The 27,960-nt window shown below is 28.1% G+C and overlaps 2 protein-coding genes across 2 annotated transcripts; both read right to left on the bottom strand.

The window, feature by feature from the left end:
* Nucleotides 1-658: 658 nt before the first annotated feature.
* Nucleotides 659-2,382, bottom strand: LOC8278136 (zinc finger protein 2). The gene is made up of 2 exons (XM_048371617.1): nucleotides 1,635-2,382; nucleotides 659-1,540 (listed from the first exon to the last, which is right to left on the bottom strand). The coding sequence occupies exon 2, from the start codon at nucleotides 1,241-1,243 to the stop codon at nucleotides 776-778; it is 468 nt and encodes a 155-aa protein (XP_048227574.1). The 5' UTR covers nucleotides 1,244-1,540; nucleotides 1,635-2,382; the 3' UTR covers nucleotides 659-775.
* A 16,436-nt stretch (nucleotides 2,383-18,818) lies between these two features.
* On the bottom strand, nucleotides 18,819-25,351 carry LOC8270667 (4-coumarate--CoA ligase 2). Its single transcript, XM_002533140.4, has 5 exons — nucleotides 24,152-25,351; nucleotides 22,683-22,881; nucleotides 20,469-20,682; nucleotides 20,201-20,303; nucleotides 18,819-19,179 (listed from the first exon to the last, which is right to left on the bottom strand). Exons 1-5 carry the CDS (start codon nucleotides 25,187-25,189, stop codon nucleotides 19,060-19,062), a joined length of 1,674 nt encoding a protein of 557 aa, XP_002533186.2. The 5' UTR covers nucleotides 25,190-25,351; the 3' UTR covers nucleotides 18,819-19,059.
* Nucleotides 25,352-27,960: the final 2,609 nt, after the last annotated feature.

Raw genomic sequence — 27,960 nt, 5'->3', positions numbered from 1 at the left:
TCATTATTTTGTGTTTCGATTTGAATTGTGCTATGTGAATTACCTTGACATTGGTTTTCAATTTTATTAGTCATATTACACTACTTGCAAATGAATTTGTTCATGTGGGCCAAATAGCATTTCTTCCTCCATAAAGGTAACTCCCTTATACGAACCATTTGTTTGCTAAATTAATTATATCTCCAAAGTACGAACGTTATTATCAGCTATATTAAAATTTTTAAAATAGTATTTTATGATCTATAAAAGTTATATACGTAACGAAAAAAAAAAAATATTGAGCCGAGGAAACATGCATTGCCTATGTAAAAGACCATTGTGAATAATTCTCACACAAGTAACCCTGCAGTCTTTTTACCATTAGCATAATTCGAAGATCAAAGCCAATAATTTTTGTTTGTCAAATTCATGTATGATAACACGAATTGGATCGGAATAATTAAGCTGGCACTGAATCATATTATAGGAAATTATAATCTTATGAACACTCTTTTTGATATGTTGATGAACATGAGAGCTTACCTGACTTTGTACGTACACACCAATAAAATTTTCAACTCTACTTATCAAGAAAAACAAAGAGAAAAGTATAAATAAATATGGAAAACATACCTTAGTGGGTTTTGTTTTTCTTGCTATCCAAATAAATTTCATTCAGTTTTCGTGATAATTCCCCTTTCTTTTTTTCCTTCCTTTAGATTTAAATATATTGCATATAAAATACAATGAAGAGGAAAACTTCAAGTAAAAGAAAAAAAACTAAAACAAGAGCAATTCAAAGTCTCAAAGACAAGTCGAGCTGATTATTGAATTCGTCTTGAACATTTTCAGGCCTATATCCCATAGACCAAGAATCCCTTCTCCCATAGCTCATATCATCAATAAACCTACCACCATGTCCATGGTGCTCGAACCCTGGTTGATTGCGTCGAACATGGTTCAATCCACTCGTGCTAGATGATCCGGACTTCCCTCCATGGGCTCGCACAGCAGAACTAAGCTCTCTACTTTTCTTGGCCAAGGTTCTTTCTAGCTTATGCGCATTTTGGTGGCCACCAAGAGCTTGAGAGCTATAAAACTTTCTTTGGCAATAATTGCAAGAGAAAACCCTTGGCTCTGCAGAACTATGTGGCGATGAAGAAGAAGAAGATGATGGCTCAAGTACAAGTTCTAGGTTTAGTTGGTTGCTATTATTATTGTTTGGTAAACTTAGATGTAAAGAAGTATTGGGTTGGAAATCCATGGCCCCAGATAGTGATAATTAAAGAGATAAAAAAAGAGGAGTTAAGTATACCAAGATAATATTATTGCAAGAAGAAGAGATGGGTTTTGATGTAACTATAAAGAGAGTGATAATGATAATGACAGAAAGAGAGAGAGAGAGAGAGAGAGAGAGAGAGAGAGGAGGTTTAATAGGTAGGAAGGCAAAAGGAGCAAAAGGGTATTGAAGATAAAAGGAGAAGAGAGGACAATAGATATAACCCAGGAGGAGAAGAAGGTTTGTCTTTGCATTATATGAAGAGCAAACGGTTCACTGTTCCTGCAACCACATAGAGTAAACATTAGTGAAAAAGGAATGGCACTGTTAGTGTATGTCTCTGTTTGTAGAAAGAGAGAAAGAGAGAGAGAGAGACATGTAGCTGCAAAGATCAGTGGGGAATCGAAGGGTTGTCGCCTCCATTAATGGCAGCATTATAATCCTTTGTCGGTCCATGAAAAAATTCCATTGGTTTTTATATTTTTCTCTCTCTGTGTACTCACAAAGGAAGAAAGTATAACATAAATTAAAACCAAAGAATTCTATTATATTTCTTACAAACAAATAATGCTGTTCCTTAATCTGTCTTAGATGTGTTATGCAATCTACCTATCAATTCATTGGTCCAATCTTTTAGTCTTGTTTGCTTTCTCTCTCTATCTCTATCTCACATCAAGAGGTTGAAATCATGCGCTAATCTAGTTTCCAATATAAGTAGTCTATAATTGACAAGATAAACCATCTTGACTAGACTGAACATGCAATATGAAAAGAAACCAAATTTTTACCAGTAATTATTAGTCACAATGGAAAACCCAAAAAAAAAAAAAAAGAAAAGAAAAGAATTGTTATCCTTTCATATGATTCACTGAACAACCCTCTCTGGACTAGAATCAGTCCCTCTACAGTGAACCCAATTTGCAACATAAAATTTTGGACAAAACTGTTTTGTTCCCACACCATACCACAAGCCTCAGGAGATGACTGTAAGACATGGAAATCCAACATATCTTCTGCACAGGAAGATATCTTATAATTTGTAATTGAGTTCTAATTAATAACCCCCCAGTCCCACTCCATTGCTTTCCTGGAATTTAAGTACTCTTAATTGATCACTGTCCAACAAATCACTTACCTGCCAGCAGATCAATTGCTTGTAGATATATGTAACCTCCATTGCTTCACATATTTTAAGATTTGATAATGGATTAATGTATGCAAGTACGCTCAGCTCCATGCGGGTAAATGTTAAAATTGCATTTTTCATTGATTTAACCTGATAGTGAATACATATGTAAATAAAAAAAATATGTATTGGGTTTAAATTTATTCAAGTTTTTTATAGATATTAATAAAAAGAAAAATTGGTGAATCATAGGTTATTAATAGAATTACAAATATGCTATCAGTTTTTCTAATTATCGAAAGCTCGTCCTTGTTAAATCGATTCTGAAAAAGTACTAAAATCTCTCAACACAATTGCAACTACTATATGAGAAAAGATACCATAACTGTTGCTGTGATGACCCATCATAGTACCTCAAAGTTAGCAATAAAACGACCACATACAAAATTAAATGGTGCGACTATAATAAAATTTTGCCACTATATTTCGTTCAGTCAGAGCCAATAGATAAGAAACTAGTAAATAAAAAAAAATTCATGAATCCAAGAAAATGTTTTGGAAATTGTAAGATTCAAGACTAATTACATATATATATATATATATATATATATATATGCCACAACAACAAGTTCTCTAAAGTCGTTTACCTTACATCACATCTTCCATAGAAATCCCTCTCTCTCTCTTGCAATTTCAGCATTTGTTTAACTGATACAAGCACATGGGCAGGGTGATTAAGAACAAAAGGAGGAGACAAATAAAAATCCAGCATTGTGCTTTTGAACAAGGCAAAAACAATGTAATTGTAATCCATATAATATGGATAAAGATAGATTAAGGAAATGATAACAATGATATTAAAGGCCATGATTGTGGGATCAAGATCTTGCAGGTCGGCTATGATTGCGCTGAGTATTGTCCGTCAATCACAGACACAACACAAACCAAGAAACTACCTATTGTTTTTTGCTCTTGCAAAAAGATTCAATATCTACAAAACATTAATTCCTTTTGTATAATGATCATATTATTATAGAGCAAATCAGTCAATGGGATGTGTCCCTTTGTACTTTAACAAACCCACAAGAACAATTGAGTTATGGGACACCAAATCTTTATGTCTCTCTCCTGAGGCATTGATTTATGTTTCCATGTGTATCGGTGGTTCTTCCTAGTTCTTCCTTCCCCTTATGCTAATTGGTCATGACTTACGTACATTCATCCATTTCAAGAACAAACAAGAAAACCCATTTTTTAAAATCAAGCAAGAGACAGAGATTCACATGGGAAGGAACTGAAAAAGTGTATAGTGTATGTTAGCATGAGATTAAACAAACAATTTATTTATATATAGTTTGTGTTTTGTCAGGATTTGTGACGCATTAAAATGTGTTATGGAAGAGCTTACTGTGATGACTTCTAGTTCTCTTAATTGTCTACACATGGATAATTTATTTATTTTCTTACGATGCTTTGGTCATCATTCATCAATGGATGCAATTTTTTTTTTTTTTTCTGCTTTCTCAGTCTATGGCTGTGTGTTTCTATTAGTGGAATTGGGTGCTCAAGCGCACCTATAAACTCACTTCATTCGGTGGTTATTACGTTCATTCCATGTGCGGAAGGTTGGTGCTAAAAAGACCACCTTAAAATTATTCGAGATTAACTTGACTGCTTTTCATATATTATAACAAATTATTAAATGAATCGCTTTTACTATAAATATTAAATATCTAAATGATAATTATAATCACTTTATGTATATTACTCATCAAATCATTGAATACAATAACTAAAATTGCTAAGAAAATCTATAATTATTAAGATTTCTTTTGGCTACTATATCAATAACATATTAATTATAAAATAATTATAAAATTTTATATATATATATATATATATATATATATATTACTCTTTATCATTTAAGTATAGAATATTTAAATACATCTTAATCATTTATTGATTTGGTGCAATATATAATATATTATTGTAGGGTGGTTGTTAAATGAATAAATTTGGACCTCATCTATTGAAGATGGTTGTGGTGAGTGTACCCGCGCACTTGATGTTGAAGAGTTGAAGCGGAGTTTTTTGTATTTTTCTTTTTCATGCACATGCTCTTTTTAGTTTTTAGTGCTTTTATTTATTTATTTTATTTCTGTTTCTTTTGCATTTGTTTTGAATTGTGTTTTTATTATGATGCCATGCTAGCTGCCATGAATTTTTGAAGATGATATAGAGACTTGGGTCACCTTTTTGAAACCACTTTTTGCCCGCACTTCAGGCACTAATTTTCTTCTTTTGTTTTTAAGGGGTGGGTGGAGATGTGGGTTTTCTGTTGGAGTTCTTGATCTATTGATGACGATATCATTAGTTTCTGTTTGGGAGCATAATACATATGTATGGTTCTTACTTACTTCTCAGCTTATCTAGAATGCATGTGCATGCAAGAGAATTTCTCCTCTTCAAATTATCCCAGCCTTAATTAGTATGCATATGTACTAACCAAGTATAATTAAACGGATTAGAAGAATCTAGTTCAAGTAGTAAAAGTGTTTATTTAGTGAAAGGTCCAAGATTCGAGTTATTTTCTTTATATTAAATGAGTTTTTATATTTATATAAAATATAAAAAAATGAATATTTTTTATTATGTATTTCATGGCCATTGAATCTCCTATGAATTAAAAAGAAATAGATCAATTTTTGTACCAAATGTTATTACCAATTACCAGTTTAATTAGTCCTAAAATGATAATAGGTATTTCTATAAGAAATCTACAGATTACCGGCAGATTTGAGACAATTTACCAACAGAAATTCAGCAGAATTGTTCCCGTCGCTAACGCTGGCGCTAATTTTTTATGCTTATATTAGAATTGTTAAGGGATGCATAAGATTTATAGTGCTTACAAACCAAAGTACTAATGTAGATGCAATTGTTCCTCAACTTTACTAATAAAGAGTGTTTATTATAAAACATTATAGAAACTCTATTCGTGGTGTTAATTTTTTAATCTTTTATAAATTGCTTTTCTTGAATCTCCTTTTAAGAAAGACACCAATTTGTCTAATTTGTTTAAATGGTTTTTAAAAAAATAAAAACCTCAAATTTAAAATGCTTTTGTCTGTACAAAAGGATAAGGGAAAAAAAGAGTGAATAGCATTCAGAGAAGCTCATCAAGAGTGTATGTATTTGTCGTTAGTAAGAAAGGGAGAAAGAATTGACTATAAAAGGCTGTGAAGCATGGCACTATGTGATGATATCCATAACACATTCTTCTATAGTTTGAAGCCTATGAATATGCATGTGGGAGTCAGTTCTCACTATCTATGTGTAAACTAAAAGAAGAGATTTAGATAGATGAGGACAAAAGCATATCTATTATCTATGACTATGGTGGGATATAAGCTTCTCCATTTGCGTCTTAGTAGAAACTTGGGATTTTTGTTTTTTCTTCTGTTTTCTCCTCTCTTTTTTTTTTTTTTTTGAAGTTTTTCAATTATAGGAATGATTTAGATGAATAATACATATATTAAATGCTTTATATTTGAATAGTTACAGCAAAATATGTATTTTAAATTAAAAATATTACATATATTTTACTTAATCTATGGTGAGTGGAGCACACCCAAAATAGTTAAGAGAAAATTATTTCTTATTTACTTATTTATTTTATCTTTGGTTAACATAGATTATAATAGACATTTAATCAATGATTTTCTATATACCCGAGTTTTATATATTTGACTAACAAGTATTAATTATTAAGTACTTCAATATTTTGAAAAATTGAACCTGTTTTTTTAAAAAAATAAAAATCGGACCCGATTGAAATAACCAATCCGATCTAATTAGACTTTATAAATTAAAATTTAATTATTTGAGAAATGATCTATGGTTCAATTGGTCAATTATAATGATTTTAGTAATCATTTTATGAAAATTAAAAGATTTATCATATTAGACGTTTAATATATTTTTTTAAAGCAAAAAAAGCAGCAGAATTATGTTGATTTCTTTCTATAATTTTTCTTTTTATTCTTTTGATGATAGAAATGCTACTAAAACCGTTAATTGATGTCACAACAATAAATGTATTGAAATAAATTCCCTAAATTATATTTAGGATCCTCCAAAACTTTTTAATTGGTTCGACCACCGATCCGATTTTTCAAAACACTAATTGTATACTGATTAATTTACATATTAAACGAGTGTAATATAAATAATTCTTAGAATATTATGAAAATTTCCTTCTTTTTTTCTGCCATTTTTTGGTTGGTGTCATGATATTATAGGTGGCGGACAAATGACAAACACAAGTTGACCCCTAAAAATTGAGACGTTGGTTTATTGGAAGCTAACGTGTAACCACTCAGGTTCTTGAAATGGGGGGGTGGGAATGGATACAGTTTCCACATACATAAAGTGAAGTTAGATCATCAACTATTTAAAATCCACAGATAGAGTTTCTTTTTTATTTATTTATTTTCTCTTTGTCAAAAGATAAGGATATGATCTAATCATGTATCACATCAAAAATCTCACATTTTTTTTACTTGTCAAAATTTGATGTCACTTTGAGTTAGACCCTTCATTAGCAAATCCAGACACCTTAATGACATGATCTTAATTTTCTTCAACTCATAATCATCATACATGCCAGACACACACACAGAGAGTTCTTGCAATGTTTGCATGGCCCCCCTACCCACTTTACTTGCATTACAATTATTGCAAATTAGCATTTTTATGGGGGGTGATCATATTGAGGTGCTTGGAAGGCTTAAAACTCCCTTTTGCATGTGTTTAGAAATGTTAGAGACCCACAAATTTAGATTTACTTGGATTTGTCAACTTTAAAACTATTATAGAAACTTGATGCAAAATCAACCATGTGTATGTTTGGGTTTAGTTTGCAACTTTTGAAAATCAAATATCTCAAATTGAAAATTAGATGAAAATATTTAAAAGTATCGGATAAAAATATAAATAGTTACTAAATTTTACATTTCACCATAAAATTTTAATTCATTTCATATCAATAATTCAATTTTAGTTTTGGTTACAATTTAAATAATTTGCTAATAAGAAATTGATACATCGCATTTAAATTTTTTAATTGCTTTTTTTTATTGGTTATTTTTACCATGTGTCATCTTTCATTTGCGAGACGATTAAATTGAAATATAATTAAAATTAAATAATTTAGAAACTATGCAAACTAAATTACTTTAGGCACAAATTAATGGTGTGAATTAGCTCAAAATCTATATTGTACCCATAAAAAATTGAAATGGAAACTGGAAAGAGACTGAAATCGAATATTATTATTATCTATTTAAAATTTCTATTCTCAATCAGATCAGAGAGAAATTATATAATTAGGTTATGTGAAAGAAAGAACAAGATGATGATAACCTTTTATGCGAAACAAATAAAAAGAGACCGACGACCCCAAACTTTTTAGATGCAAAATTATGAAAATTTACAGATTGACTCGAGTTTTTAAAGCCAAAATTGACTAAAAGAATTTCTAAGCAGTGGGATGCACCAGTCATAGTAATATGGTTCCTTCTTTAATTTAAATTCAAATATGTCTCTTGGATACCACTAGATCTTTAGCCTAATGAGAAATTTCTTTAGAGCTCGAATAGAGGCATCAATGTTGAACTTAAACTCTTCGCTTCCCATGGTTAAAAAACATAGAAAATTATGTTGATTATCATTTTTTTTTAATTTTATTTTTATACAACACCTTTTAATAGTTTTGGTTTTATATACTTGGCTTTTTAGTTTTAATTTAATGGTTTATTTCTCTTTAGTTTATACGTGTCTTTCTATTTCTTCTTTTTTCTCTCATTAATCTCTCTTCTTCTTTCTATATATTCTTCTTCATTTTCTTTCCTTTTTTTCAATTCTTATTGTTGGGTTCTAAAACGAAAAAGAAAATTATGAAATAGACTGTTTTTGCTCTTGTTAGTAGATCTGAAACCGTTAGATTAGAAAGATAAGCAAAAGAAGGAGTAAGAAGAAAAAGAAGAAGATGCAAAAATAGTGGGTGTTCTATTTGGAGATTGAGAGACACCAACTTAGGTTGATGAAGATGATGAAATATTAAATTTTGCCATTTTGGAATCTGAATTGCTATTCTGGAATTATATTAATGATTAGGATAAGTGGGTTGATGAAGATGATGAGAATTACCAAATTACCTTGTTTCTTTTTATTTCTATTTTTTAATAATTTCTATTCATTTTTTTCTTTACTAATATTTCTGATAAATAATGTTCTCTTGCTTGCTACTATTAATATGGTTTAGATTTTTGCGATATCTTGGTTAGAATGGACTTAATTTGAAACTTTTGATTTTGGATTTGTTTTATTAATGAATGCATTCCAAGTGTTTGATAAAATACAAAATAGTTAAATTAAAAGAAGAAGAACTATATATTTGATTTGAGAGTTTAGAAATTGAGAAAATAAGGAGAATATAAAATTGAAGAATAGGAAACTAAGAAAAGATTTTGATTGTTTGGTGTGCGCACTAAGACTTGAATTCTATATCATGCTCTCTTTTCTTCTTTTGTGTTATTGTTGTTGTTTTGGTTTTAGTTATTATAATGATAATGATAGTAGATACTCATAATATACTTGGACTACACTATTTACTATTAATTGTATTTTTTGTTATAATTCTAGTTTTATTCTTATAGTTGCTTAAAAGCTATTGTTTAGTCAATTTTAATTATTGGTTAAAAATTGGACAAAAAGTCCAAATTTTTTCTATTCATATGAAATAATTTTGTTAGATCATGTTATGGCATAGGACAGTTAAAGTTTTGGATTTTAAAGAAGTGAAATGTAAATCATGTTAGATTTTTTTTATTAGATCTTCAAAAAAATGAAACTTATAGCTTTTTTTTTTTTTTTTTGTATCTTACTACTTTCACATATGTATGGTTCTTTTTTATGGGGAAAGATCAGGTGTAACTTTGATTTTTAGACAACAAGGTTATAATCATTGCAAGAGACTTGCGATCATATGTTGTTCTCTTATACGAAATCCAAGGAAGATGAAGATTTTGATAGCTTTTTGAAAAGGTTTAACTTGTATTTTCATATGTTGATTAATGTTATAGAGATGGTATGTATAGAATTTGGTACACGTAGAAGATAAGTACAATGATAACAATAATACAACCATAATAAACTCATCAAGATAACAAACTAAGTAATAAAAAAATAATATTTGAAGTAATGACTAGCGTATCATCCCCCTGCAAATCCATATCTATAGTCCAATTCGATGTGCTTGTTATAAGCATAAAACATGTGATTTGTATTTAAATAAAGAGTGTCAATATTGTCATAAGAGAGAGTAGTGTGGAATTGGATAGTCAAATTCACATAGTAGAGCATGAAACCATATTAATTCAGAAGTGGTATTAGCATCGGTTTTATACTCGCTCTCAGTCGAAAAATGAGCAATATTGGGTTACTTTTAGCTAACTAGGAAATTAAAGAAGATTTAAGATAAATAGCATAAGCTAAGATTTAATGTACATCATCAAGATCCCCAACTCAATCATTATCTGTAAGGAGTGTAAGGTAGGTGATGTAGTGGCGAAGTAGAAAAGACAACCTTTTTTATTCCTTGAATGTAGCAAAGAAGCCGTTTAAGAGCCTTCCAATAAATATCAATTGATGATGCATAAACTGACAGAGTTTTCTAACATTGTATGCCATGTCTAGGCATGTGATGGTGGCCTATTGAAAGGCCCCCATGATTTGACGATAAACATCTCCCTCGAGAAGTGGTGTGCCCGCCAATTTTGATAAAGAGGAAGAGGATTGTATAGGAGTCGGACATGGCTTACAATATGCCATACTATATTTTTGAAGAAGATCATGAAGATACTGACTTTGTATAAGTTTTCATGAGGTTGTTTAAATTCCATACTAAGAAAGTAATTGGGAGAGCCTAAATCATGAGTCAAAAATGTCTTTTGGAGAGCTTCAATAATGGATTAATTGAGCTTTGGCCGGGAACTTGTAACCATAATATCATCTATAAAGACTAATAAAAATACAAATTGATTAGTTCGTTTAAGAATGAATAGAGAACTATCGGCCTTGGAAGGATAAATTGTAAAGAATGAGAACAAATAGTAAGACGAGCAAACCAAGCTCTCGGTGCTTATTTTAACCCGTAAAGTGACTTGTTTAATTTACAGAAATAATCTGGGTGGTGAGAATCAACATATCTTTTAAAGGTTGGAACATATAAAGCTTTTTATCAACATGACCATGCAAGAAGGCATTAGACACATCAAGTTGGTGCATCGACCAATGATTCATTATGGCAAGAGAAATTATGACTCGAATTAAGGTGGTGCTAATAACTCGGCTGAATGTTTCTTTATAATCGATGCTTGGTATTTGAGTGAATCCTTTGGCTACAAGGCGGGCCTTATAGCATTTGGTAGTACCATCAGAATTTTATTTGATACGGAAGATCCATTTGTTGGCAATGATATTGGCAGTGGGTGGTGAGGGAACAAGAGTCCATGTATTGGTGGATTACAAAGCACTTTATTTCATGCTCCATAGCCTTGCATCATTCTGTAAAGTGGACTAGAGCTCTAAAATATGTAGGTTCACGTTCTAAATAATTCAAAGAAGTGGATTAGGAAAGGGCGATATTTGCTTATCTTTTGGCCATGGTGCGGGATTGAAATGTCATTTGCCAAGTACGAGTTAGTGGAGTTGAGAAATTGGAAGGAATCTTATATGTAGTTAAATCAATAAAGAGTTATATGTCTTTTGGGAGTTAAGGGATTGGGCAAATAATTGGTTTGTTGAGGATTAAGTGAGTGTGGAAAAGATTGAATTTGTAAAACCTAAGTGGATGGGTTAACAACGTCAGGCCTAGTAATAGGTGATAGAGGTGGGTAGGAATGTTAGGATTGGGAGATAAGAATGAGGAGTTGTGAAGAGACATTCTTGTGGAGGGAGCAATTAAGGACTGCATAGTGACCATGGAACTTGTTGATGCGATTGGATAGGTGTCAGGTGTGTTATTTTTGTAAAAGAAAATATAACTTAGTCAAATTAGACATTTCAGACAATATAGAATTTGTCATTATGGATATCATAACAATCAAAACCCACACGATTGGAAGTCAAACCAAGATAAACACATTCACAATTTTGAAAAGAAAATTTAAATCTGTTGTATGGGTGAAGATTTGGAAAAAATTACGCAACCAAAAACTTTTGAGTCCATATATTTAAGTTATTTATTAAATAATTTTTGATAAGGGGAAGTATCGTTTAAAATAGAAGTGGGTAATGCATAATGGAGTTAATGGTAGTACAAAAAGCATAAGTCCAAAAATTAAATGGTACATGAGAATATGCTAACAATGTCAAGCCGATGTCAACCGTATGTTTGATTTTTCGTTCAGAAAGGTCATTCTAATCATGTGTATAGGGACATGCAATCCTATGCACAATGCCATTTTGAGTGAAATATTTAAGTAATTTTTGAAATTTCCAATCAGAATTAGAAGCCTTGATATTGGTATTAAATTGATGTTGCACATATAATTCAAAATTAAGGAATATAGAATAAACATCACTCTTGTTTTTGAGAAAATAAATCCAAACAAACCTAGTGAATCATTAAAAATAAAATAAAAATATTAAAAACCATGATAAGATGTAAATGGAGAAGGACCTGAGACATCTGAATGAACAATTTGAAAGAGAGCATCAAAGATGTGCTCAACAGAAGTAAAAGGAAGCTTAGTTAATTTGTCTAAATGTCAGGAAGAACAATTGGATTTTATTAAACTAGAAACTGGTAAATTATTATCTTTAATGGTCTTAGCAACAGTGCAGTGATGATGTTGTCCTAAACGAGCATGCCAATCATCAAGAGCAATATTCTCAGTAGGTAGTGCTTGTTTGGATGAAGGAGAGGTGGGCAGTGGCATCTATACAGTCTATTTTCACTTCGGCCTCGCAATAGGGTTGCCTTGGTGAGTTGACCCTTGACGGTAAAATGATTAGGCCAAAATTCAAAAAAAATTATTTGCAATAGGTATAGGTTGACCCTTGCCGATAATAATTTGATTAGTACTAATAATGAGCCATAAATAGAATAGGGCAATAGGCCTGTGTTTATTGCTAGATTGGATTACAAACTGAAAGAGGATGAGCGAGATTCATATCTTCTTCGAAACCTATCAGTGGTATGATTGTGATTGCCACAAATTTGGCATTAGGTTTTGTTCCTGTGAAATGATGAAAAAGGGCATGAATGATTTGGTTAAATTGAATTAGAAGGTGTCGAACTAGGTTAAGTATGGAAGGAAGAGCACGGGCAAGGTAAGGATGGTGCATCAAATTGACGTTTAGCAAGGTTTGCAACAAGTTGTTCTTGTATGCTTTCAATCAAAATTTTATGAGCCACCAATTGCCCATGAAGTTCTTGAAAGGCGACAGGAATGGAACACTGATTTAAGGCAGTGATAATGCTATGAAATTCAGATCCCAAATTTTGGTAAATAATAGCATTAGAGAGAGGTCGACCAGTTGAAGCTAATTCATCCGTAAGAAATTTCGCTTTCTGAAGGTACTGATAGACTGATAAACTATATTTTTTTAATTCTCAAAGTTCAATATGAATTTGCAGTTGATGATTCTGAGATACATAACTAAGAATAATTTCTAGTACTTGCCATACAGTGAAGGATGTGGTCATGCTAGTGATATAGGTAAAAACTTCTTCAGATAAGGAAGAAAAAGTCCAAGAGATGAAGGGTTAATCTTTCTAAAATCATTCAGTATACACAGGATTTAGAGTTGGAGGAGTTATGTTATTTGTGGAAGGTATTGTAAGGAAATGAGCTATCATAGAGCCACCAACAAGACCATTGAGTTTGTGTTTTCCATGTGAGGTATTTTTGAGAGGTTTATTTAATTGAGAGGGTGTGACTTGTAGTGATAGAGGAGTGACATTGGACGAAGAAATAGGAACAACTTGCCTAGCCATTTTTCAGCTCTGAGACCATGAAAAAATTTAGCTTGTATTTTCATATATTAATTAATGTTACAGAGATGGTATATATAGGATGTGGTACGCGCAAAAGATAAGTACAATAATAACAACTATACAACTATAACAAACTTATCAAGATAACAAACCCATAATAATAGAATAATATTTGAAGCAATTATTATCTTATCACGTCTGAATCGTGCAACAAGCTTAAGGAGATGGATAAGCCTGGAGGAGAAACTTGATATAATTGTCATGTGGTTTTCTATTAATACATTGTACATAATGAAGTAGTTTTATGATATTATTAATAGGCTTAATGATAGGACTGTTAACTTTGATACTAAGTATTATTTTCTCATAGATATATTTTAAGTTGTAAATTTTATTTGTTTCAATTTGTTGTGAATGATTTATTATTGCTCTAGTTTAAATGTGCAAATTATAGTGTATTTGTCATCAAAGGTATTTTTAGATATAAGCATGTTAAATGTAAGTTGAATACATTTAAAAATATTACAAAGATATCCTTTGTATTACTCAAAATATACTTATAATATACATTGATGATACCTTTTGTATACTCGAAATAAACTTGATATAAACTATATAGTCATTATATACTTATAATATACTTGGAGTATACTATATATTGGTAACCATGAAGTTTAGAAAGTTATTATCCTTCGATATGAAAATGTCCACTATATCAAAGTTTATATATCTCATTTTTTCTTGCTAATATCCTTTATGGTGAAGAAAAATATAAATTTTATATATATTTAAATTAATAAGATACATTAAAAAAATAATTTCAAGATTTAAATGGAAAAAGAATCAGTAATAATTATAATATCATATACCTGAAATAAAATTATTACAGGCTTACTATATATTGTTTACTGTATTCATTCAGGCCAATAATAACAATAGTACAAAATTATTTAGTTCTCTCTACACATGTAATGTAATATATGTATACGAAATAATTACCTAAATACAAGAAACATACATCATTTTCTGATATTTTCATATTGATGTTTTTTACAAGAAATTACTGCATTAATGCATCATATACAAACAATAATAGATATTAGATATAGTTGTTTATTTAGTTTATTTTTTTAATTCAGATGACACTTATAGTTGTATAGTACAATGAACACGATAAAAGATTAAATCTTTATATGACCACTCAATATCATAAAATTCTTGACAAATATATAAAAATAATAATAAAATATACCATTTTCTTAGTATTTGTTTTAACATATTATCATTTCCTGCTATTTTGAAGACAAAAAAATTGTTATTTGTTGAGTTTGTATTTTACTTGTAATTTGCATACCAAATGAATAAAATTCAGCTAGTAATTCTTTAATATCTTTCAAATTATAATTAAATAACTTTCAATCAGTGGTGTTGAGAAATAATGCTAAAAAATCACAGGAATATAAACAAAAAGCAAGAATTAAGAACACAAGGATTTAACGAGGTTCATTAATGTACCTACGTCCTCGGAAGCGATGAGCGACTATAACTATTATTATTAGTTAATCATACACCCTATTAGGTTATAAATACAATATATATATATATATATATATATATATATATATATAATCCTTGGTACAATTATAAAAATACCATGTATCGTACCGCAGGGGCGTCGCTCCGCTCCAGCATCTATTCCTTAAACTGGTATATGAGCCATACCTAACAAGTGAGAATCAAAAAAATCTAAAATCTTCTAAAAAGTTTTGATTAAATAATTTTAAGTCAATGAAAGATCAAAATAATCTGAAGAGTTTCTAAAAGTCTAAAATTATTAATGCCTGAATGTACCTTCAAAAACCAAAACATAATTTATTATTTTTTTCAGTATTTAATTTTAATTATTACGGTCACTTTAAAAAGCTTCTTCAAGGTTCATCTATGGCTGTTTTGCACTTTTTGGAGGACATTTTCCTCAAGTGTTAAAATTTGTACAAAAATAGTATAAATCTCAATATAAAACAAAAGTTAGTTTTGCAAAATGTTAATAAGCAAAACTTTTGTTGTTTTTCGGATAACACTATAAGAATCCCTAGAAGAATATTATATCTATATATTTCGGAAATGACCCCAGAAAAGCAGTTTAATTTGCCTTTTGGGCCTGATCTTCTCAATATTTTCTGAATTGGATCAACTCAAGCCCATCATCATCCAAAATTCTGTTTAGGCAGGTACCCATCTATTAAAAGGTAACCCAACATACATACTTGGAATTATAAATAGGAAACTTTTCAGAAATATTTAAAATTAAAATATTAATTTTTTCTTTTTTCATTTAAACTAATAGAGAACCCTAATAGAATCAAATTTATAAAACTATACTTATATTTAATAAATTGTTAATATTATTTATTAATAAATTATTAATATTATTATTAATAAATTCTATTAATAAACAATCAAATTCATCAGATTAAATAAGATAATTATAAAGCCCTTCACTAAATTTATTTGTCTCATGTCATTCATAGATTCATATATACTACTTATATTCACATAAAAAAATAAAATAATTACTAAATTTAGAATTATAAATACTCTGACTGTTTTATAATGGCATAATTTTTAAACAAATTAGTTCTTTTAAATATTTTAAATAACAATTCAATTTAAAATGAAAGGCTTTTAAAATTAAAAAATTATATAAATCCTGAATTATAAAATCACAATACAAAATTATAGTGAAATATATCAATTGTTAATAAAATTAATTTTAAATAATAATATTACAAAAATATTAGTCTATTTTAATCTTTTTCAATTTTATCCTAATTTACTTATGTTACAATTTTATTATACTTCATTAAAGATTTAAAAAATCTTAAGTTTTTAATTAACATGTAAAGTTTAATGATTTATTTTGAGAGCTTTTTAATAATTATGTTATTGTATAAGTCATATGGGCCACCATTATTCCCACACATACACTTTGAAGTAATTATGTATGTTTAATTACGGCATGGAAAAATAATTATGTTAAATTTTCAAACGCTTCTTGACTTTTATTTTTTCTTATTTTTATTATTTTTTTATCTATAATTTTTTAGAATTCTATTTTTATACACATTGTGTATGTTTTTTACTATTAAGTAATATCAAATTAATAAAATATTAAATTGATCAATTTTAATAACACTAATTATAAAAATATTTTAATAAATTTATCTGTCATTTCTCTCTTTTATGTTTTTATTTACCTTATGATATGATAAATAATTATTATATTCCTGACGTATGCGTATATAATATTATTGACTTAAGATTAGACGAAATAAAGAGAACATGTAGATCCCGTAATTCCACTTTTCCCTTTGTTTTCTTCATATTCTTCTTTGTCTACTTTTCTTATTGCTTTTAATACTTTCCTCTTCATTTTTTAGTATATCATTACTATTAATTTATTATTAATTTTTATTTTTATTTTATATTTTATTATAATATTAAATTTATTTTTAATAATACTTTAGTATTTTATATTCAATTTTTTATGAATATATAAAATTTAATCACACTTTAATATATTATAATAATATTTTAATTACATTACATCATATTTCTCAAAATCTAAATTTAAATGTTTTTATCATCATATAATAATATTTTAAGTTTTTAAGATTTAATAATAATAATATTAAAATATTTTAATTTTTTATATTCATAATTATAAATTGCAAAACACAATCATAGATCATAAATATAAATTCATCAATAAAAACTATAAACATTAATTATATAGATTCGTAGATGAGAAACAATATGTTTAAAAATTATAAACTATAGATTCATTTTATTTTGAGGATCAAATATTATACTCTAAAAATTCATAAAAGAAATATCGGTTTATGGGTTAAAAATAAAAGAGTCATAAATTATAAATTACAGATTCATCACATATACCTACGATATTTAGTATATTATCATTCAAATCATGAATTTAAAAATATATTCATATGTTAACATGCTAATTTACAGTTTAAAAATAATTTATATCTAATATTTAACAAATCTATAAATGATACTTAATGGTTATATTGCTTATAGCTATATTTAACAGTGAATTTTTTATGAACATACACAATATACTAATGACTTTATAACTTATATTTAACAAATCCACAACTTATTATATATGAACATGTACGACAATGAAAATTCAATATCATATAAAAGATAAATATGATAAAAACTATTTAAGAAAATCATCCAAACAATATTAAAAGTTATACCAAAACTTTTCTGCAAAATAAAATTAATTCTTTATCTTTTCTATTAATATTTATCATACTAAAATTATGATAAGAAAAAATTAAACAAATATAAAAACTCAATCATTCATGTAGGTTTTTTTAGAGAAATTAATATAATGTTAATTTTAAGAATTAAAAAATAAAAATACTCAGCCACTAAAAGAATAGTTTTTTCTTAGACAAATTATTATATCTTAAATAATGAAAATAAAATTAAATAATTGTAATTATGATAAATAAATAAAAAGAGGCAAAAAATATGACATAAAGAAAATGTGGTCCCCTTCCCTTCCTTTATTGATAAGTTTGATTCCCATTTCATTTTCATTAAAACTCACGCCACATATTATTTTTCTTGTGTTTTTATCTCGAGTCCTACATGAATTTCCTTGCTTCCTTCCCTTTTGATATTTTGATTTCTAAAATTAAGAAACTCTAAGAAGAAAATAAAAAATATGGTTAGTTTCTGGTGATTAGGGTAATTTGAGTGAAATATGGTCTGAAAAAAGAAGAAAAAAAAGGCCATTTTTTCCTTGTGTAATCTTCTTTTCTAATCCATTAGTGCTCTAATTTTATTTGTGGAAGAAATTGCAGGTGTTTGAAGTGTATTGTTAGACATCATCCTCACAGACATTAGAATTGTGGTTTAATATGGCTTCTCAGTAAGCTAGGGGTAAGGGTGTTATTTGGAGACAGGTATGATAGTGCCAATAGCAGCTATCAATGTGGCTGCAGTTGTCAGTTGGAGAATTGGCTCACAGGTGGATTTTTGTGAAAGGCCAGCAGGATGTGGATTAGTGAAGTCTATATGGATCTTTAAAGTGGGTGGTGGGTTGGATGTGCTCTGGATGGCTCTATCTTGGTGAGACATGGTGGCCGGAATCAATCACAAACAAGAAGAAGGATCTGCTCCCAGAAATGGCGCCAAATAATGGTTTCAACTGAATGGATTAGTCTTGGACTGACTGAGTTGATCCTCAGAATCAAAGAAGTGTATTCAATAGTTGAGGATTAGAATCAGTAGAAGGAGAGTTTTGAGTTACAAAAATGACAAAGTACTAACAGTAATATATATATATATATATATATATAAAATAAAGTGGACATATTTTGAATTATTTATGGCATAATTTATACACAAAAAACAAAATTAATACAAGCCTACAAAGATCAGCTCCTCTCCTTTTTTATGCTTTGGAAGATACATTAATTACATCAAACATTTCTTTTCTTTTCTTTTTGTAAACTCCTGTTGAAGGCTGAATTTATGTAGCACATGATTCGTTTATCGGGACTAAAATTAGGTAGGAACACCAGCTGCAAGTCTGGCTCTTAAGTCTTTTCTCAAGATTTTGCCTGATGGAGCTTTAGGAATTGAATCTGTGAAGAAAACTCTTCTTATTCTCTTGTAATAAATAACCTGCACACACCAAATTATCGATACCATTATCATTAGTTCATGAATAATTAAATGTAAATAGAAATTATTATTCATATATAATTCTCACATAAATTAATGAAAAAATTATCCATTTTCAGCATTATTTTCTTTTTTAAAAAAATTCATTTGTTTCTTAAAATATTAAAAGAAAAGATAATATTGTTTTATTTTTCTCATTCATTCAAACTAAAATTAAAAAAAAAATTAGATGTCATTTACTTATTCTTTTATTTTCGTACATTCACTTTCAAAAAATATATATATGTTCTTTTACCTCAAAACAATAAAAAAGAAAAAGAAAAAAGAAGGCATTAAGTATTTTAAAAGAATAACTTTTAAAATAAAAAGATAAATTTAACAGAAATAAATAAAAATTAAAAATTTAATCCAGCATTTTTTAGTGTTAAAATATGATTTAATAGAAAATTAAAAAAAAAGATAAAATAATTAAGAAAAAGAGGAAAGAAGAAATTAAAAAAAGTTATAAGAAAATATAAATAAGTACACTTAAGTCATTTTATGTATAAAATAAATTAAATTATTATTTTAATCTATAAAACCTGTAAGAGACGTTATAGTATATATAAATTAGTAGAAATTGATTAAATAAATAAAAATCAAATGCTGAAATAGAAAAAATTTAAAAAATTAAAATACTAAATTTATAATTATCCCTAAATTAATCTAAATACGATTATATAAACTAATTCAAGTATCATTATATGTAAAAAAAAATGGATATATTATGTATAATTGCTTTATTATTACTGTTAATTTTATTTTCATCTTTTTCTTTTTAATTTAAAAATTATTTAATACGAGGAGTAATTAGTTACTAATTTTAAATGTATAAGCTGATATTAATAAATTGTAATAAAACAATTTATAATTCTTAAATTCTCAAAAATAACAATATTAATCAGATTATTTATCTTGATGGCCGTTGTTATTTTTGTAGTTGTTCATAACATGATTTAATCTTATTTATGCAAGAAATTACCTGTTTTGAAATGTATTGTTGGACATCATCCTCAGTGATCTTAGAACCGTTTGATCTCACCACAAATGCAGCCGGAATCTCCCCTGCGGCCTCATCTTTCATTCTGAATTACACAAAATTCACATTAATAGAAAAGAAAACCTAAATTGCCATATATATATATATATATATATATATATATATATATATAAGCCATTTAAAAATTACTAATAAATATAAAATAAATATATTCTTAAAAAAGAACAAGAATTAATGTGGAATTACTTACGGTACTACAGCAGCATCAGATATGCTAGGATGGGCAATCAGCATTGCCTCAAGCTCGGCTGGGGCCACTTGGAAGCCATTGTATTTGATCAATTCCTTCAATCGATCAACGATAAATAACTCATCATCACCATCAATGTACCCAACATCACCTGTATGCAACCATCCTTCTTTGTCTATGGTCCTCTCTGTTGCCTCTGGATCATTCAGATAACCTGCTCCAGCAGTACACATTAGTATTTTCATATATTAAAGACTAGAAAGAACATAACAACTTCAATTTGAGTACGGTACACGTCACAATGTGAACACAATGACTTAATCACAAAAAACTAAAAAAATCGAACTCAAAACTTTATTCATATTGAAATATATAGTTATTACTAGATGAAAACTGTAAATGTATGGTAAATAAATTAAAATCTTAATTTAAATTATTAAAAATATAAATCTATTTTTAAAAACTCATATATTAACTTAGATTTTTGGATGGAATGGTCCTTTAATATTATAGTATGAGAGCTAATATGATAGAAAAATCTAAAATCAGGTTATTGGTTACTCTCGTATTATTACTTATTTATATATTTTAATACACGATAAATTGAATTTGTATTTATTTCCATCCGTGTTTGTTTGCATTTCAGGTTCAATAAACATTTGTTTACGAGTATGTATTAAAAATATAAAATTATTTTTAAAAAATATATTGTGAAATTAAAGTTCGGCTTATTTTAATAAAAAAAAATCTAATGAAAATATAAAGAAAATTGTTCATGAACTGACATTTGTCTGTCTTAAAGTCAAAGTCATGAGCAGGTTCAAAAGTTAGGTACCAAACATTTTTGCTACCAATTATTATCTACAATAATTGGTAGCTAACAGAGAACAGGCTACGGACATACACTTCTAAAGATTTATGAGATTGTTAAAGTGGTAGGTAGAAAGAATCACTCTCAGTTTTCTTAATTATTGATTAGTTATTTAATACATTTCACAAAAGAAATAAATAAGATGAGTTAGGTGTTTTATTTTTAATTAATTATGATTAGTATTTTATTAGTGGAAGAAGTAGTCGCGTTAAATGATAATATGGAAGCAAAAAAGTGAACACAATAAAATAAAAATAAATAAAAGAAACAAGGAAAAAGGATGAGCCTATATATGTTGTATTGATGTATTAATCTATCAAAAACTTATAGCCAGAGAATTTATATATATTCGATAATTAATAAAAAGCGATTGATATAAATTTATTGGTAATTTTTATTAGTTTACATTGATATTTTATTTTTTTATTGTAATTTTTTTTAATTTCTCTTACCATTGTATAATTCTTTTAATCATTAAATATTTATTTCAATATTTTTAAAGCTCGTGATCGCGAATAAAACCTTTTATGCTAAGTGATAATGATATTGATAATCATAATTGCATATTATAATAAGTGAAATTGCTTAACATTACAAAAGAACACCTTAATATACCTACTATGAATTGTTTCTTTCTCAACTCTCCAAAATATTGGTAGAAGAGTAATTATACAAAGTATTTGATTAAGATATGACACTCTTTATCATAATTATTTAAAGGGTTAATTGGATTCAAAAGCGACCTATAATAAAATATGTCAAACAAACATGAACAGAAAAATTGCAATCATTTCAACAATGTTTCTATGTGACCAAATAGTCCATGTGTAGTTGGTCAATTATTGTTGCAACTAACCAAAAATTTTAAAAAAATTAAATGGTAATAAATAATCTCAATAAATACAATTATACCTCTCAACTATATATGCATACAGTTTCACCTTCAATTGTAATTTTAATTATTCTTTTTGGGGGTACGACAGAGATGTTACTGGAGAAAATAGACCACTGAAATGTAAACCCATAAAAATTATATCCTATAAGATAATAATTGAAGCTTCTTTTAGAGAGAACAATGAATTTGTACCTCCTAAGTGTTCCTTTCTAGTTGTATGGTAAAAGACCCCATAACTTGTTCTATGTGATAATTACTAATAATAGTTGTTTAACTGTAATAATATTCTTTTTAATTAATCGCCAGTGTCGCTAATAATATTTCACGTGTATTGCATATACATTAAAATTAAACTTATGTAAGAATTGAAGAAAAGTTATTTACCAATTTATGTACGCAAATTTGAAGGATAGAAGAAATTATTGTGCACCAAAATTAATATATATACCTTTCATGATTTGGCTACCCCTAATGCATATCTCTCCGGCTTGATTTCGCTGCAAGGACTTGCCGGTGTCAGGATCGACGATCTTCATCTCTGCATTTCGAACGACAGTGCCACAGGCACCAGATTTTATTTCGAAAGGTTCCTTTGCAAATGCTAAGCACATTGATAGTACTGGCCCTGCCTCTGTCATTCCATAACCCTACCACAATAAATCATTAAATTACCCCAAATTGGCCCCATTCCTTCTTTAATTTCCTGTTTATTTATCCTCTAAAAAAAAGTAGCATGTTCCATTCTCCTAAAGGGTTCTTTTCATTATTTTTTGACATTCTGGACGATTAATTGTTCAAAATGGACACTTCAAGATTAAGCTATGAGATGTTAGTGTCCAAATATTACACAAGCCTTATATTATACTGCTCTGTTAGCGTTGCCTCTAAGATTGTTAATGATCGAAGTTTCATATTTCTAAGTGGTGCCTTAGTACTAACGGTAAAGTAAAATTACTTTAAAAATAGACATCAAGATTCATATCTCCTCAAATTAAAAATAAAATAAAAATCTCCATTAACAATTATTTGTATTAAGATAAAAAATATTATTTAAAAGAGGTATACGTGTTTAAAGTAATCTTTACTTCGAATATATTCGTGATATTAATTAAAGAAATTCTGATCTCTTTTGTTTATTGCATTTCATGACTAAATATGTAACAAATATTAATTATTTTAATAAATAAGAAAAATATTAATTTACTTATTATTAAAAATATAAAAATACTGCGTCTGACATAGTAACTTCTATTTTAATTATTTTTAGTAAAACTGTGTAAAAGTTCGTTAAGATATAAATCATGCTGGCCTACCTTAGTGCTAAAATTCTCAAAATTGTTGGCAGAAATCTTAAAGGAGCATCGTCACTGTATATATATAAAAAGTCAAATAAAATCTATTTTCTTCTGTAAAAATCACCTGGTGAGAGGTACAGTAGTTATGCCTCTCATTATACTCTTAATTGATAGGTACTGAGAAAGACACGTATGAATAAATTATACATACATTTATTGATAATAATAAATATATGTTACTTGTTTATTTATTTAAAATATAAGAAAAGATAAAAATATAAAAAATAAGTAACAAAAGAATTTTAATGTTTTATATTTTATAAATGAATGATTGGTATATATTTAATAATTTAAAATTAATAAATATATATAAATTATTTATAGATTTAATATATAGATGGTGGTATATAATTAAATAAAATTTTCTCATTAATCGTAGTATTAACTGAGTCAAATATCAATTATTTAATCAAATTAACTGACCAGTAAGATGATAATGAGATTACTTTCAAAATAGCACCAAAATCACATTAATCCGAAAAATTTATAAAATTGTTTAATGAAATAAAAATTTTAAGAGAAAAGAAACAGAAAAAGAAATAAAATGTTTGCTCTTAATTACCTGTCCAAGTTTAGCATTAGGCAGCTTAGCTCTCACGGTATCTTCAAGCTCCTTCCCCATTGGGGCTGCTCCAGACATCACCGTCCTAATCGAAGAAAGATCATACTTGTCAACCGCCGGACTTTTGGCGATCGATAAAACGATCGGAGGCACGAACGGAGCAATTGTCACCTTATACTTTTGTACAAGCTCCATTAATGCAGTAATCTCAAACTTTTGCATAATTAAGATCGCCGCACCAACTCTTAGCCCGCAGAGCAAAACAGAATTCAGAGAATATATGTGAAACAATGGCAGCAGACAAAGAATCACATCTTTCTCGTGAAAATAAAGATTCGGGTTCTCTCCATCAACTTGCTGTGCAACGCTAGTGACAAGGCTTTTATGAGTTAACATCACACCTTTAGGTAGACCTGTAGTTCCCGATGAATAGGGAAGCGCCACCACGTCTTCAGGGTTGATCTTGACGGCGGGGATGTCGTTCTCATCAGCCTTTGTCAGCTCTGAGAAGTGTAAACAATCTCGGCAGTCATCAAGTGCTGGTGGTGGAGAATCAATTGTCATTATTTTGATACCATTTTCATTAGCAAAGTCCTTCACTTTCTCAACATATGCTGCTTGTGTTATTATCAACTTTGCATTTGATGCGCTCGCTTGTTTCTTGATCTCCGCCGGAGTGTAGAAAGGGTTAGCGGTTGTGCTGATAGCGCCAAGAACTGATGCGCCAAGAAATGCAAACACGAACTCCGGTGAATTTTGGAGCAAAATCATGATGACTTCATTTTGTTTGATGCCCAACTTGTGAAGACCGGCGGCGACTTTACGTGAGGTGAGTTCAACGTCTGCGTAAGTGTAGACATCGCCGGTAGCACCATTGATCAGGCAAGCGTTGTCTTTGAATTGGGAAATGTTTTCAAAGCAATATGTGTGTAGAGGAAGGTGGTTTGGGATATAGATATCAGGAAGTTTGGAACGGAAAATGAATTCTTGATGATGAATATTATTATTAGTATTATTATCTATCTTGGCATCTTCCATTGTTCAAGAAAAGAGAGGTGTTTGGTTTGGAAACAGGAGTTTCTGGTTTCTTTTTTTTTGGTAAAGGGAAGGTAGATGTTTGGTTTTGCAATTCTTCACTGGTAGGTTTTGAGATTTAGGTTGAGTTAAATATACAGAAGTAGGTGATGGTAGGGGAGAGATGGTGAATGGAGTTGACAGGGAAATCAAGGATATAAAAGGTAACTCAATTTTAAGGGGATAAAAGATAATTGAGAGATATTATTAATTTTAAATAAATACATATTATTAATATTAACATTAAAATTAAACTATAAAATACTTAAATATAAACATTACATATTATTTTTTTAATTGTTATAATCTAAATAGTTACTTGAAGTAAAATTATATATATATATATATATATATATATATATAATGAGTAAACAATTTCAGATTTGAGTCATCTTTTTATACACCAAGTAAATTTTTATATTTATATAATGAATATAAATAGATAGTTACTCATATTATTTTATTCATGGTTGGTTGTCTCTTTTATGAATAAATTAAAAAAAAAAAAGGTCAGCCATAATATATTAGTCAGATAATTTCATAAAAATAGATATATCAAACACCAATCTTTCTCTGACACATGTGACAAAAATGTGCACACCTAATCATTCCATTTTCCTCAAATATTTTGTGGGTCAGTTGTATATTTGCTTCAATATTTGGTGGCTGTTATGAATTGGGTGTTTAGTGTATGAGGTTTGCTAATTGCTAGTGGTGGTGTCGTTCTAATTTGACAACTTTTGATTGCTATAAATGTTGAGGGGTTGGTGATGGAAAAGAAATATCTGAGGAGTGTCTTCAAAATTATATTTCCTTTATATATTATATATGATGGGTAACATTAAGAAAATATATTTGGCATGTGAACGTCACGTCATGTTTGACGGGAAGCCACCGATCAAATGCCACGTAGGATTTTACCTAATACTTCTACATAATATGGCCCCTAGGCCTTATCTTCTTCTGTTCATATTTGTATTGAGGTGCACAATTCACCTACTGCCATTTTTCCTTGTCAAAAAATTAATTTCCTTTTGGGTAAAAAGGAGGCAAGAAGGAGAGGATGTAAAATGAAAATTGACTAGCAAAGTAGGCCTGACCACGGTTCGAAATCCGACTGAAATTGAAATTTCGAATTTCAACTGAAACATCAATCGATTTTGTTTTTCAATTTGATTTGAGATATAAATAATTTCAATTATGGTTTTATGTTTTTTATATTTAAATGGTTAAAAGAATATGGTAATTAATCTTAAATTAAAATTCATATTGCTATTCCAATTCAATTATGAATTTAATTTCTAAAAATTAAATTAGAAATAACATTAAAATTAATTATTTAGTTCCAAACTGAAACCAAAACTAGATTGAAATCGTATCATAATAAAGGCTAGGAGTAAAATAAAAAAAGTATTAGAAAATTTCTCGTTTTTAAATCTCTCTTAATTCAATAGAAATAAAAAAATATATATAATTAAAAATGATATTTTATACGAAAATGTATAAATAAAATAATAAAATTCTTTTTTCTTTATTTTATCTCCATTGGGTGAGTCAGCAATAAACATTGAAGTTGTCTTTTTTCCCAATAATTTTCCTTTCCTGATTAAATAAAACAAAAGTAAATTTACCTATCAATTGTACGATTAACAACTGATACACTCTTGAAGTTTATCTTAATACACACTTTAACTCTTCTTGATTCAGAAGATTATTATTCAGGAAAAATATATGATTTTGGAGGGATTAGAAGTGTTTTATATAACGTAACCGGACAGAAACTAAAAAGTGTGATATAAATTTAATATTTTTATGACCCAAAGTCTAGTTGTGTGCTATTTTCAAATTCTGAAAATTATATTCTTAATAATTTTATTTAATTATTTTAAAATTTTACAATAAATATTTATGTTTTTAGTTTATTTTCAAAAAATCCTTCCACTATAATTTTTAAATTTTATAATAAAAAATAACGTGACAAATCAATTCTATTTACTAACATAAAAATTAGTGAGTCAACAAAAATTCTATTATATTTAGATATAAATGTATAAAATGATGCACATATATAAAATTTTTAATAGCTATATTGTTAAATTTAGGATAAACTATTTTTACTAATTTAGAATTATTATTTTTTTAACAAGTACAGTCAAATTTTTACATTATTTTTTTTTACCGTAAAATTTTAAGATTGTCATCGAAAAATGCTTTTGAAAATATATTATAAGTATAAATATTTGGTTTAAGATTTTAAAACAATTTGATAAAATTGGTAAAAAGTGTAAAGTTTAAGATTTAATTGGTAATTAGGCCTGCTATAAATAGTTACTGAACTTTACATTTAATTTTATTTAGTCATAAGAGTTTAATTTATTTTATTTTAGTCATTTAAATTATATTGTATTTCAATTTAATCACTTCAAAAATGAAAGACTAACACGTGATAAAAATAACCATTGAAAAAAGAGTAATTAAAAAATATGACATATTAATTTTTTATTACATGGTGACTAAATTGTAACTAGAATTTAAAATTGAATGATTGAAATAAGATAAATTAAAATTTTGTGTTTAAGATTAAACTAAGTGCAAAGTTTAGTTATGATTTATATTAAGTCTAATTACTTTTCATCCTTGATTTTTACATTATTATACGAATTGCTACTGCATCAATTTTATTATAGTAAACCCCTTTTATGTTTTTACAAAATTAGTTAGGAACAAAGTAGAAA

The sequence above is a fragment of the Ricinus communis genome, chromosome 3 (assembly GCF_019578655.1).
Source record: "Ricinus communis isolate WT05 ecotype wild-type chromosome 3, ASM1957865v1, whole genome shotgun sequence".
In the NCBI taxonomy this organism is placed as follows: Eukaryota; Viridiplantae; Streptophyta; class Magnoliopsida; order Malpighiales; family Euphorbiaceae; genus Ricinus; species Ricinus communis.
This window is presented reverse-complemented; position numbering and strand designations above follow the sequence as displayed.

Coding starts and splice junctions, on each gene's coding strand:
- LOC8270667 (XM_002533140.4), bottom strand. CDS start 25,189: ATGGAAGATGCCAAGATAGATAATAATACTAATAATAATATTCATCAT. Junction 20,683..22,682: donor GGGTAGCCAAATCATGAAAG/GTATATATATTA, acceptor CTGCTGGAGCAG/GTTATCTGAATGATCCAGAG. Junction 20,304..20,468: donor TCTGATGCTGCTGTAGTACC/GTAAGTAATTCC, acceptor TGTGTAATTCAG/AATGAAAGATGAGGCCGCAG.
- LOC8278136 (XM_048371617.1), bottom strand. CDS start 1,243: ATGGATTTCCAACCCAATACTTCTTTACATCTAAGTTTACCAAACAAT.